Source organism: Ambystoma mexicanum, chromosome 13 (assembly GCF_040938575.1).
Source record: "Ambystoma mexicanum isolate Mex_15411 chromosome 13, UKY_AmexF1_1, whole genome shotgun sequence".
Lineage (NCBI taxonomy): Eukaryota > Metazoa > Chordata > Amphibia > Caudata > Ambystomatidae > Ambystoma > Ambystoma mexicanum.
The window spans coordinates 690,500,843-690,514,280 of record NC_090938.1 but is presented as its reverse complement, the minus strand read 5'-3'; the positions used below and the strand labels follow the sequence as shown (position 1 = coordinate 690,514,280).

Genomic DNA, 13,438 nt, shown 5'->3' with positions numbered 1-13,438 from the left:
TCTTACTAGGCCCAGTGACATTGAGAATGCGCAAGTGCATGGGAGAGGGGGGAGGGGAAAAGTGCATGGAAGGGGGGGAGAGGTGGAAAGTGCGAAGCAGAGGAGAAACAGATAAATAACAATAAACAAATAATAAAGGCAACAAACAGTGGTAATGCAGCCAGCAATTTGCAAGTGCTCGGTTTAAGGCAGCAAACAGGGTAGGTCTGATAAGTGCAGGAAGAAAAAGGGGGTGCTGTATGGGTATAGATACAGACCCCAGTGCAAGGGGTGGCCCGGAGGCAGTGCGGGAGGGTGGCAGGATGAGCAGGTACCTGGGCCCAAAAGACAGAGGGTGGCCAGGTGCACGGTGCCAAGAGAGAACAGATCAGCAGGGGAGAGAGGGAGCGAAGGCAGAAGAAAAGAGGAAGGTCTTGAGGTGCTTCCGGAACCGGAGATGGTTCTCCTCAAGTTTGAGAGTGGCAGGGAGGCTCTTCCAGAGGGAGGCCCCAGCCGAAGTCAGAGATCTACCCCAGCTCGTTTCTTAGAAAAACGACTGACCCTGAGTGAGTTGGAGGTAGAGGAGCGAAGAGCTTGAGAGGGGAGGTATTTGCGGAGGGATAGCTGAAGGTATTTTGAGAATGAAACTCGGCTGATGACTGGAGGATGCATGACATGAGCTGGTGAGAGAAACGAATGTAAGGTTGCTGGCAAAGCCGATAGGTCTGGCTTTACAAATGTTCAGAATAAGTCCTTTCTTGTCCCTTTGGGCTTTATAAAATATAGAGCACCCCGGATCAGGGGCCTGGAAGCTTTGCTTTGGACTGCAACTCCCAGGGGATTCTTCTTCCAGAACATCTGGGGAGCCACAGCTTGCAGACCCCCTACTCTACATTTACAAAGCAGGATCTATTGACTTTTCAACCCCTTGTTTTTCTACAGCTAGCAAGGTTTGCACTATATACATCCCAACCATGCATGTCGTAGTATGAACAAGCAAACACAGGATATTTGATTTGTGAAAAATAAAAGTTTATTTGCAAGCAGACTGAATATTTCTTTGTATTTATTATTCATTTGTAATGCGCCTATACGTGAGGGTTTCGAGGCGCAACAAGACAGGAGGGGGGGCAGGAAGGAGGAAAGTAGCGATCCTAGTAGGCCTTGCCACATTAAGATCATGCAAGTGCGGTAGCGAGAAGTGCACAGGGGTAGGGAGTTGGGGAAGTGCTGGAACTGGGTGGACGGGCCCAAGAGAAGGAGAGTGCCAAGGAGGCCAGGTGGAGGAGGCCAGGGGGAAGAAGAGAGTGAAGGGGGGTCCACAACTATGTGCAAGCTAAAGGGCTGGAAGGCTGCAAGTGGTGCAAGCCAACCAGCTAAGTGTAGGCAGGGGAGGTGTGGGGGCAAATGCAGGATGAGGGCCTGGGAGGGGCAGGGACGGGAGAATAAGTGCAAACATATATGCCATAGTATGAACAAGAAAGCACAGGATATTTGATTCGTGAAAAATAAGAGTTTATTTGCACAGTCATGGGTAATCTACACAGCAATTGGACTGGTTGCTGTGGTTAACTTGAGGCACTGCCAGACTTTGGAGCCCAAGGTTTTCGGCCACTCCGTGGCATTAGAGCTGACGCAAAGCTTTACACCACAGCTACCTTCTTACTGGCTAGAACCTAAGCCCTCACATTTTGCCTGCAGCCCTCTGTGGTGTCACAGCAAAGCAGCCGCTTGCATTGCATTTCCAGGGGGCAGTTCCATCTGCTTGACCTCTGTTGGGCCCCTTAATGGCTTGCAATCGGTAGCAAGCATTTCTTATGTGCTCTTTCAGCTTCTGCAGGGCACTACTACTGTGATTTGGAAGGGGTCTGAATGCAATAGTGCAGCTCGTCATATGTTGTGGACTATGACTCCCATGACCCCCAATCATTAACTGTGCTGGCTAGGGTTGATGGGAGTTGTAGTCCAAACCACCTGGAAAGCCAAACTTTGCAAACTCATGCAATAGGAAACAGTCATTTTCAGTGGCAATGCCGGAGGGCAGTGACTAGATGGAACGGCAAACATGGCTAGCAGAGTACAGGAGCCTTTCAAGATGGACCCCGAACCTGGGTAGATCCGGGTTTGCTACAAACCATCAATTGTGGGCTTCATCGATTACAGAAAGCCCTACCTAGGGCGAAACACAAACGGGCCCCCAGTGGGATTTGGTTCCGCTATAAGAAGCCTCTGTATTCCTTACACACAAAAAACAGTAAAAGTCCAACCCCACACCTTCATCTGAACTGCACGGAGAGAGCACTCTCAAACACCTGTCTGCACCCCCAACCCACTGCTTAGCCTCCTCCTGCATATTGCTACACCAGCCCTTCCCCCTTCTCCGCCTCTTATCTGAGAGAGTGGGGCGCAAGCTGAGACCCTCTAGATGTTTCGGCCTACAGCTCACCATTGACTATGCTGGCTAAGGAGGATGGGAGCTGTAGGCTAAAACATGTGAAGGGCCACAGGTTTCCCATCACTGATCTGGGGCCTTCAGAGTACATTACCCAAACATACTGACTCCTGGCTGGGACTTCAGGACCCCAAGATCCTAACCTCCCCTGCCGCTGGACCCGGCTGGACTCCAAACCCCAGCATGTGGATATCAGCCGAACCTTCAGAACCCCAAGGTGCAGAATCCCTGCTTTACCTTCAGAACCCCAGCATATATACCTCCCAATGCACCTTCAGAACCCGAGCAAGGCCACCCCTGCACCTTCAAAACCCCAGCTTGCAGACCTTCCACTGCACCTTCAGTACCCCAGCTACCAGACCTTCCACTGCACCTTCAGTATCCCAGCATGCAAACCTCCCACTGCACCTTCAGTATCCCAGCATGCAGATCTTCCACTGCACCTTCAGTACCCCAGCTTGCAGACTTTCCACTGCACCTTCAGTACCCTAGCATGCAGACCTTCCACTGCACCTTCAGTATTCCAGCATGCAGACCTCCCACTGCACCTTCAGTATCCCAGCATGCAGACCTTCCACTGCACCTTCAGTACCCCAGCTTGCAGACCTTCCACTGCACCTTCAGTACCCCAGCATGCAGACCTTCCACTGCACCTTCAGTATTCCAGCATGCAGACCTCCCACTGCACCTTCAGTATCCCAGCATGCAGACCTTCCACTGCACCTTCAGTACCCCAGCTTGCAGACCTTCCACTGCACCTTCAGTACCCCAGCTAGCAGACCTTCTGCTGCACCTTCAGTACCCCAGCTTGCAGACCTTCCACTGCACCTTCAGTATCCCAGCATGCAGACCTTCCACTGCCACTGCAGTACCCCAGCATGCAGACCTCCCACAGCACCCTCAGAACCCCAGCATGGCGACCTCCCACAGCACATCCAGAACCCCAGCACGCAGACCACCATCTGCTCCTTGAGAAACCTCAGCATGCAGACCTCCCAGTGCAGCTGCAGAACGCCAGCATAAAGACCACCCGGTGCGCCTTGAAGAACCGAGCATGCAGACCACCCACTCCACATTCAGAACCCCAGCATAAAGACCTTCCATGGCACCTTCAGTACCCCAGCATACAGACCTTCCACTGCACCTTCAGTACCCCAGCATGCAGATCTTCCACTGCACCTTCAGTACCCCAGCTTGCAGACCTTCCACTGCACCTTCAGTATCTCAGCATGCAGACCTTCCATTGCACCTTCAGTACCCCAGCATGCAGACCTTCCACTGCCACTGCAGTACCCCAGCATGCAGACCTCCCACAGCACCTTCAGAACCCCAGCATGGCGACCTCCCACAGCACATCCAGAACCCCAGCAAGCAGACCACCATCTGCTCCTTGAGAAACCTCAGCATGCAGACCTCCCAGTGCAGCTGCAGAACGCCAGCATAAAGACCACCCGGTGCGCCTTGAAGAACCGAGCATGCAGACCACCCACTCCACATTCAGAACCCCAGCATACAGACCTTCCATGGCACCTTCAGTACCCCAGCATACAGACCTTCCACTGCACCTTCAGTACCCCAGCATGCAGACCTGCCACTGCACCTTCAGTATTCCAGCATGCCGACCTTCCACTGCACCTTCAGTACCCCAGCTTGCAGACCTTCCACTGCACCTTCAGAACCCCAGCATGCAGACCTTCCACTGCCACTGCAGTACCCCAGCATGCAGACCTCCCACAGCACCTTCAGAACCCCAGCATGGCGACCTCCCACAGCACATCCAGAACCCCAGCACGCAGACCACCATCTGCTCCTTGAGAAACCTCAGCATGCAGACCTCCCAGTGCAGCTGCAGAACGCCAGCATAAAGACCTCCCGGTGCGCCTTGAAGAACCGAGCATGCAGACCACCCACTCCACATCCAGAAGCCCAGCATACAGAAGACCACCATTTGAGCTTTGAAGAACCCAGCATGCAGACCACCCACTCCACATTCAGAACCCCAGCATACAGACCTTCCACTGCATCTTCAGAACCCCAGCATACAGACCTTCCACGGCACCTTCAGTATCCCAGCATGCAGACCTCCCACTGCACCTTCAGTATCCCAGCATGCAGACCTCCCACTGCACCCTCAGTATCCCAGCATGCAGACCTTCCACTGCACCTTCAGTGCCCCAGCTTGCAGACCTTCCACTGCACCTTCAGTACCCCTGCATGCAGACCTTCCACTGCACCTTCAGTATTCCAGCATGCAGATCTCCTACTGCACCTTCAGTATCCCAGCATGCAGACCTTCCACTGCACCTTCAGTACCCCAGCTTGAAGACCTTCCACTGCACCTTCAGTACCCCTGCATGCAGACCTTCCACTGCACCTTCAGTATTCCAGCATGCAGATCTCCTACTGCACCTTCAGTATCCCAGCATGCAGACCTTCCACTGCACCTTCAGTACCCCAGCATGCAGACATCCCACTCTACCTTAGAACACCGGCACACAGACCTCCCGCTGCACCACAAGAAGCCCAGCACGCAGTCCTGCTGCTTCTTGAGAAACCCAGTACACAGACCTCCGACTCTACCTTCAGAACCCCAGCATGCAGAACTCTTGCTTCACCTTCAGAACCCCAGCATGCTCACCTTCAGAACCCCAGCATGCACATCATCCACTGCACTTTTAGCACCCCTTGACAGAAATCTCCTGGTGCACCCTGCGAACCCCAACATGCAGATTTCGTGCTGCACCTTCAGAACTCCAGCATGTACACCAACCACTACACCTTCATCACCCAGCACATACAAATCTCTGCTGTACCTGCAGAACCCCAGCATTCATACCTCCCACGGCACCTTCAGAACCACTGTATGCAGACCTCCCACTGCACCTTCAGAACCCCAGCATGCAGACCTCCCGCTGGACCTTCAGAACCCCAGCATGCATACCTCCCACTGCACCTTCAGAGCCCCAGCATGCGGACCTCCCACTGCACCTTACAGCCTGCAGATCTCCTGATTTACTTTCATATCCCAGCATGCAGACCACCTAGTTCATCTGCATAACATTAGCATGCAGACCTTCCACTGCACCTTCAAAACTGTAGTGTGCGGAATTTCCACTGCACCTTCAGAACCCCAGCATGCAGACTTCCTGCTGCACCTTCAGAACCCCAGCATGCAGACTTCCTGCTGCACCTTCAGAACCCCAGCATGCAGACTTCCCACTGAATCTTTAGATGTCCAGCACGCACAACATCCACTACACCTTCATCACTTCAACATACAGTCCCTCCCTGCACCTTCATAATCCCAACATGCCGACCTCCCAGTGCACCTTACGAAGCCTCGCATGCAGACCTCCTGCTGCACCCTCAGAACTCCAGCATGCACACCATTCATTTCGCCTTCAGAACCCCTGATTGCAGACCTCCTGGTGCACCCTCAGAACTCCAGCATGCACACCATTAATTGCGCCTTCGGAACCCTGCATGCAGAACTCCTGGTGCACCCTCAGAACTCCAGCATGCACACCAATCATTGCGCCTTCAGAACCCCTGCATGCAGAACTCCTGGTGCACCCTCAGAACTCCAGCATGCACACCAATCATTGCGCCTTCAGAACCCCTGCATACAGACCTCCTGGTGCACCCTCATAACTCCAGCATGCACACCATTAATTGCGCCTTCAGAACCCCTGATTGCAGACCTCCTGCTGCACCCTCAGAACTCCAGCATGCACACCATTCATTGCGCCTTCAGAACCCCTACATGCAGACCTCCTGGTGCACCCTCAGAACTCCAGCATGCACACCAATCATTGCGCCTTCGGAACCCCTGCATACAGACCTCCTGGTGCACCCTCAGAACTCCAGCATGCACACCAATCATTGCGCCTTCAGAACCCCTGCATACAGACCTCCTGGTGCACCCTCATAACTCCAGCATGCACACCATTCATTGCGCCTTCAGAACCCCTGATTGCAGACCTCCTGCTGCACCCTCAGAACTCCAGCATGCACACCATTCATTGCGCCTTCAGAACCCCTGATTGCAGACCTCCTGGTGCACCCTCATAACTCCAGCATGCACACCATTCATTGCGCCTTCGGAACCCCTGATTGCAGACCTCCTGGTGCACCCTCAGAACTCCAGCATGCACACCAATCATTGCGCCTTCGGAACCCCTGCATGCAGACCTCCTGGTGCACCCTCAGAACTCCAGCATGCACACCAATAATTGCGCCTTCAGAACCCCTGCATACAGACCTCCTGGTGCACCCTCAGAACTCCAGCATGCACACCAATCATTGCGCCTTCGGAACCCCTGCATACAGACCTCCTGGTGCACCCTCAGAACTCCAGCATGCACACCAATCATTGCGCTTCAGAACCCCTGCATACAGACCTCCTGGTGCACCCTCATAACTCCAGCATGCACACCAATCATTGCGCCTTCGGAATCCCTGCATACAGACCTCCTTGTGCACCCTCAGAACTCCAGCATGCACACCAATCATTGCGCCTTCAGAACCCTGCATGCAGATCTCGTGGTGCACCCTCAGAACTCCAGCATGCACACCAATCATTGCGCCTTCAGAACCCTGCATGCAGACCTCCTGGTGCACCCTCAGAACTCCAGCATGCACACCAATCATTGCGCCTTCGGAACCCCTGCATGCAGACCTCCTGGTGCACCCTCAGAACTCCAGCATGCACACCAATCATTGCGCCTTCAGAACCCCTGCATACAGACCTTCTGGTGCACCCTCAGATCCCCAACATGCAGACTTTTTGCTGCGCCTTCATAATCCCAGCATGCAGACTTCCTGCTGCACCCTCAGATCCCGAACATGCAGACTTCCTGCTGCACATTCAGAATCCCTGCATTCAGACTTCCGGCTGCAGCTTCAGAATCCCAGTATGCACACCACCTAATGTACCTTAATAATTCAGCAGGCAGACCCCCTGCAACACCCCTAGAATCCAAGCATGCATAACCCCTGCAGCACTCTCAGAATACAGCAGGTAGACCTTCGAAACTCCCGCAAACAGACTCCTTGCAGGGCCTGCACCTTAAGAATCCCAGTATGCGGAACACCTGCAGTACCTTCTCCTTGGAAACCACCACATGCAGTCCCCCCCTGCCGGGCCTGCACCTTCAGAACCCCAGCATGCGCACCCCTTGCTGGACCTTGTGCGCTTTCCAGCGGAGCAGTTTGATGGCCTTCAGGCTGGCCTGCATGAGGGCCTCGTACTGGAAGACCATCTTGTAGAAGACGTCCGTGCCCAGCTCCCCGCTGGGGTCTGCGTGCTTCAGGGCAGTGATCGGGGTGTACACCGTGTTGGTCTGGTGTCGAAAGGGAGGCTTCTCTGTGGTCAGTATGTAGATCAGGTGCTGCAGGGAAAGCAGGAAGCACGTTAGAGGCTGGAATGTGGGGTGTGAGCGTTGGCTGGAGATACATTTGAGGTTTGAGTAGTAGACAGTAAGAGCCGGGGACACGTTAGGTGTTCCCGGTGTATAAGAGGTGCCGGGGAGCCAGGCCTAGTCTGGAGAAGTTGGACATTAGGTAGCGGTTCTGGGTATGGGGAGCTGCTGGGGTTTGATGTGTGTGGGATTTAGGGCCTCATGAAGGTGTTTCCCGGCTTCAGACCGAGCAAGTCACGTTTAAAGGGCTGGGGAGTTTTGGCTGCTCTTCCTTACCTCTGCAATCTCCTCAGGGGTCTGCCCCAGGCTGGAGAAGACGGCCCTGCAGTTCTTCAGGTACAGGTTGGTGAACATGTCGGCCGTCTCGGGGTCAGTCTTGGAATAGTCGCCCTGAATGGCTTCATCGTAGACCTTCATCTCGAAGTCCGTCACCACAGGTCCCGGCTCTATCAGGCTGATGCTGAAAGAAACCCCAAGATGTCAGTCACTCCTCATGCCGCGAAGCCCCATTTCAACCGAGTCACTCGTTGCACTGACAGGCACAGTCTACAACCCCTTGTGCTTCTAGGAAGGGTCAATGGGAGTCTCCCTCTTTTCTCTTGCTCTAGCTGAATCTTGAAAATTAAATTGACTTTAAATACCATAAATTAGTCAAGTGTAAAGAGAGGATTCTTTATTTGTATTCATGTGCACTGCATGCTACAATGGCAGGGATTATAAGACGCAGAACGTTTTTAAGGCCTTCCTGCTGTCATGGCCGCCTGCTAGTAAGAAGAAGGCGTGGTTTTGAAGGCCTTCCTGCTGTCATGGCCGCCTGCTATTAAGAAGAAGGCGTGGCTTTCAAGGGCTTCCTGCTGTCATGGCCTCCTGCTATTAAGAAGAAGGCGTGGTTTTGAAGGTCTTCCTGCTGTCATGGCCTCCTAATGGTTATGAGAAACAGAACGTGTGAAGGCCCTCCTGATGTGATAGCTGACTTCTGGGTAGGAGAAGTGGAGGTCTTCGAGACTTTCATGCTGTCCTGGTCGTCTGCTTGTAAGTGAAGCAGAGGTTTTTAGGCAGTGGTCGAAGTGTATGAAAAGAAGTAGTGGAGCTATGTTCCCTGCTGGCCTGCCCCTGCTCCCCACAAACCCCATTGCCACAACCCGTCCCACACACAATACACCCCCCCAAACACTTGCGCCTGCTGTTTAAGGGAACTTTCAGTGCAGTGCACTGAAAGTGAAGGTTTCAATTTCTTCCTTTCAATTTGTTCTTAAAACAAAACCATTCCGGAACGGTTTCTTTTTAAAATAAAAGTATAGGAGCTGTACAAGCTAACCGCACCCGCTCACTTCGACCACTGTTTTTAGGTTCTTCCTGCTTTCATGGACACCTGCTTGTTACAGGTTAAAACAGGTTACACGGCCTTCCCGTTTTTATGGCTGCCACCTGGTTAGGAGAAGCAGACGGGTTTTAAGGCTCTCCTGCTTTCATGGACACCTTCTAGATAGGAGAAGTGAAGCTTTTGAAAACCGTCCGTCTTTCATGGCTGCCTATTGGTAAGCAGAAGCAGAGGGTTTTAAAGGCCTCCCTGCAGCCAGGGCCACTTGCTTTAAGGGAGAAACAGATGTTTTAATGCATTCCTGCTGTTATGGCTGCCAGCTGGTAAGGAGAAGCAGGTGGTTTTTAATGCCTTCCCGTTTTGATGGCTGCCTCCTGGTTAGGAGAAGCAGAAGGTTTTTAAGGCCTTCCTGGTTTCATGTATGCATGCTGGTTTTCAGATGCAGGCGGTTTGAAGGGCCTTCCTTTTGTTACGGCTTCTTGCTGGTAAGGAGAAGCAGGGGTTTTAAGATCTTCCTGCTGTTTTTGGGAAGCAGAAGGTTTTTATGGCCTTCCTGATTTCATGGCGGCCTCCTGGTTAGGAGAAGCAGAAGGTTTTTAAGGCCTTCCTGATTTCATGGCGGCCTCCTGGTTAGGAGAAGCAGAAGGTTTTTAAGGCCTTCCTGATTTCATGGCAGCCTCCTGGTTAGGAGAATTCCCGTTTTGATGGCGGCCTCCTGGTTAGGAGAAGCAGAAGGTTTTTAAGGCCTTCCCGATTTCATGGCGGCCTCCTCGTTAGGAGAAGCAGAAGGTTATTAAGGCCTTCCTGATTTCATGGCGGCCTCCTGGTTAGGAGAAGCAGAAGGTTTTCAAGGGCCTTCCCGATTTCATGGCGGCCTCCTGGTTAGGAGAAGCAGAAGGTTTTTAAGGCCTTCCTGATTTCATGGCTGCATACTGGTTTTCAGATGCAGGCAGTTTGAAGGGCCTTCCTTTTGTTACGGCTTCTTGCTGGTAAGGAGAAGCAGGGGTTTTAAGATCTTCCTGCTGTTTTTGGGAAGCAGAAGGTTTTTATGGCCTTCCTGCTGTCAAGAAAACATGCTTGTTAGGAGTAGTAAAAGGTTCTAATGCTTCTTTGTTGTTATGGCGGCCTCCTGGTTAGGAGAAGCAGAAGGTTTTTAAGACCTTCCTGATTTCATGGCAGCCTCCTGGTTAGGAGAATTCCCGTTTTGATGGCGGCCTCCTGGTTAGGAGAAGCAGAAGGTTTTTAAGGCCTTCCCGATTTCATGGCGGCCTCCTGGTTAGGAGAAGCAGAAGGTTTTCAAGGGCCTTCCCGATTTCATGGCGGCCTCCTGGTTAGGAGAAGCAGAAGGTTTTTAAGGCCTTCCTGATTTCATGGCTGCATACTGGTTTTCAGATGCAGGCGGTTTGAAGGGCCTTCCTTTTGTTACGGCTTCTTGCTGGTAAGGAGAAGCAGGGGTTTTAAGATCTTCCAGCTGTTTTTGGGAAGCAGAAGGTTTTTATGGCCTTCCTGCTGTCAAGAAAACATGCTTGTTAGGAGTAGTAAAAGGTTCTAATGCTTCTTTGTTGTTATGGCTACCTCCTGGCTAGGAGAAGCAGACCGTTTTTAAAGGACTTCCTGCTGTCATGGCTGCCTGCTAATAAGGGGAAGCAGAGGGGTGTTAAGGATTTCCTGCTGTCATGGCTGCCTGCTTGTTAGGAGATACAAAAAGTCTTCAAGGCCTTTCCAAAGGTGAGTAGACCCTGAATTGGAGTGGAAGCCTGTGACAAAGGTATGATGCCTGGGGAGGCTCCACCTTGAGATGTAGTGCCTGGATGGTGCACTGGCCGTCACCAAGTTACACACATCTGATGTGGAGTGGAAAGGGTCAGACTGGGCCCTAAAATGTGCTGGGGCACCAATTAAGAAGTGGACCACAATTGCAAATGGTAATGCATTCCTTTTATGATGGTCTGTTTGAGTTATGCCCAAGGGGGAGATTTTTGGTAAAACGCGTTGCAAATTGTACATTTTAAAGAATATGTGTTCAGTAACAATCGTCTTAACTACTGGCTTCTCAGTGAAGTAACTCATCCAACTGGTCCACTTTGGCCAAATAACTGGCCCAATTTGATCAAAAATGCTGGCTGACACTAACAAGTTGAGCCTGCACTTCAGGCATTTCCCTAATGCCCAATATACCAGTCCGAGTGTAGACTGTGGCCCCACGGGGCCTAGCTAGTAGAGGCTGCATGCTTGCCCCCTAAGGGAACACTTGTAAATAAAAGGCACAGACACCAGGGTAATAAAAATAGTTTGTAAATGTGTAATGTGTTTCTGTATTGATGTGTGGTCTGTCTGTGTGTTTTGGAAGAATCCAACCAGCCCCAAGGTCAAGAAAATAAACAACCATATAGAACTCCCCCGCCCAAGAATGAGTTGGGAACACAAAGAATTCAGTTAGATTTAATAAACAAGACGACAGTTAGAAATGATGGTTGAAGAAAGGAGGGCGAGAAAAAGAAAGCAGAGAAGGAGAGAGACTTATCTTGGGTGACTGTGGCCTCAAGCACCCCCCAGCTCCCACCTCTGGCCCTAAATCCATCAAATGGACCTGTGTGGGTGTGTTGGGATGCACCCCCAGCGACTAAGTCAGGAGGCTGAGTTTCTGATGCTTGGGGGCAGCTCTGCCACCCTGTGTCTGTGGCATTTGTCGGCCCAGACTGGATGGGGCCAGCAGTAACCAAAACCCAGGCAACGTTCAAGGTGCTGCCTGGGCCAACCTGACAGCCCGCCTCGTGGCCAGCGAACCAGGCCCTTCAAAACAAGTCATGTTGGGCTCTGTATGCCAGGAGGTGCAGACCACCACGCCGGGGGCCTCCCAGGACATTTGCAAAGAGCGCTGGCTGTGCAGTGACTGTGGGTTGCCCCATGTGGTGGACAGAAAGAAGAGGGGTCAGACCCCATCATCCATCTGCAGGAGACAGGCCCCAAAAAGAACAGCTACCAGAAAGCCACCAGAGACAGCCCTTAAGGTACTGAAAGGGGCTGACTGACTGCAGCAGGCACCCCATTGTTACATAGCATTTATTTTGTCTGTGTTATATGTGGTATCCATATATATTTAACGTTTAGGTATGTTTCCGTACTCATCTGATGAAATCACTGTTACGTTGCCTTCTGCTTTCCAAATGGCAAAGTGCACCTCTGTGTGCCCTTCCACTTCAAAAACAGCAATTATTTTAACAAACAGAATGAGCACAATTCTACACGGTCACCTTCACCTTCCTCTATCGCAAACATGCAGAATAATTTTAAGTTACATCTTTCCACCCCCATTTCACTTCACACGGGGCACGGCGGTTCCAGTGTCAATGAACAGTTAATTACTGGTGCAACATTGCAGTCTCTAAAGAGCAAAACGCTGTAAGACGAATGCCTCCTCACGAGCTACAACTGAAAGTAGGTGCTGTAATTATGCAACTATGCAATCTTATGCCATCATGGGGACTCTGCAATGGAACAAGGTTGACAATTATCGGGCTGATTCATGGAATTATGTGCGCCGAAAAACAGGCTTTGTGCACCATTCTGCTCGCAAATCCCCATTTGTGAAACAGGGATTTGCGGGCAGAATGGCACACAAAGCCCGTTTTTCGGCACACATAATTCCATGAATCAGCCCCTGTGTATCTACAAAGACACATCATAGAGGCCCGTGTAATCGATGGAACTTAGATACTGTTCTAATACCGCGCATACCCCTCATTCCATCTAATATCAATATGCCTTTCAAATTCATAAGAAGACAGTTCCCTATACGTGTAGCCTTTTCAATGACCATTAATAAGTCACCAGGACATATGCCCCCTTCTTGGAAGCAATCAGTGGTAATTCTGACATTTAAGAAGGGGGACATAAGTGACCCTATGAATTACCGACTGATATTGACCTTTAAGATATGCTAGAACGGTGTATGTCACGCCGGGTTGGGATATGCAAATATATAGTGAATGATAATTAACTTATTGTTAAGTAGGATGCTATGTAGGGAAAAGGGGTTTTAAGGGGAGATGTTAGATAGGGTTTTTGCAGTGCAAAGTGACTTTGCACTGTAAAAATACACTTTGTACTTCTCTGTGAATCAGGGTGTCTGTTGGCAGTGCAAGGTCACTTTGGGCTGTGCTAAAAATTCCATGAACCGGGCCTTAAAGTGTGTAAGAGGGGTCCTCGTTGGGATCCCTATAAAATTCACTTGTTTTCTGTATCCATCAGTTATCTCACAACTCA

General features: G+C 51.3%; 1 protein-coding gene across 18 annotated transcripts in view; it reads right to left on the bottom strand.

Moving 5' to 3' along the window:
- Window positions 1-989: 989 nt before the first annotated feature.
- Window positions 990-13,438, bottom strand: part of LOC138521720 (retinol dehydrogenase 8-like) — an 88,670-nt gene continuing 76,221 nt past the window's right edge. Inside the window, exons 5-9 of one of the 18 annotated variants that reach the window (XM_069634762.1) lie at window positions 8,128-8,311; window positions 4,864-7,821; window positions 3,985-4,159; window positions 3,681-3,738; window positions 990-3,645 (exon numbers count right to left, since the gene is read on the bottom strand). In XM_069634762.1, the coding sequence (XP_069490863.1) occupies window positions 7,585-7,821; window positions 8,128-8,311 (421 nt within the window). In that variant the 3' untranslated portion in view covers window positions 990-3,645; window positions 3,681-3,738; window positions 3,985-4,159; window positions 4,864-7,584. Of the gene's footprint in view, window positions 4,160-4,863; window positions 7,822-8,127; window positions 8,312-13,438 lie in introns of all 18 variants that reach the window. The other 17 variants (XM_069634763.1, XM_069634755.1, XM_069634747.1 and 14 more) reach the window with 17 other exon arrangements.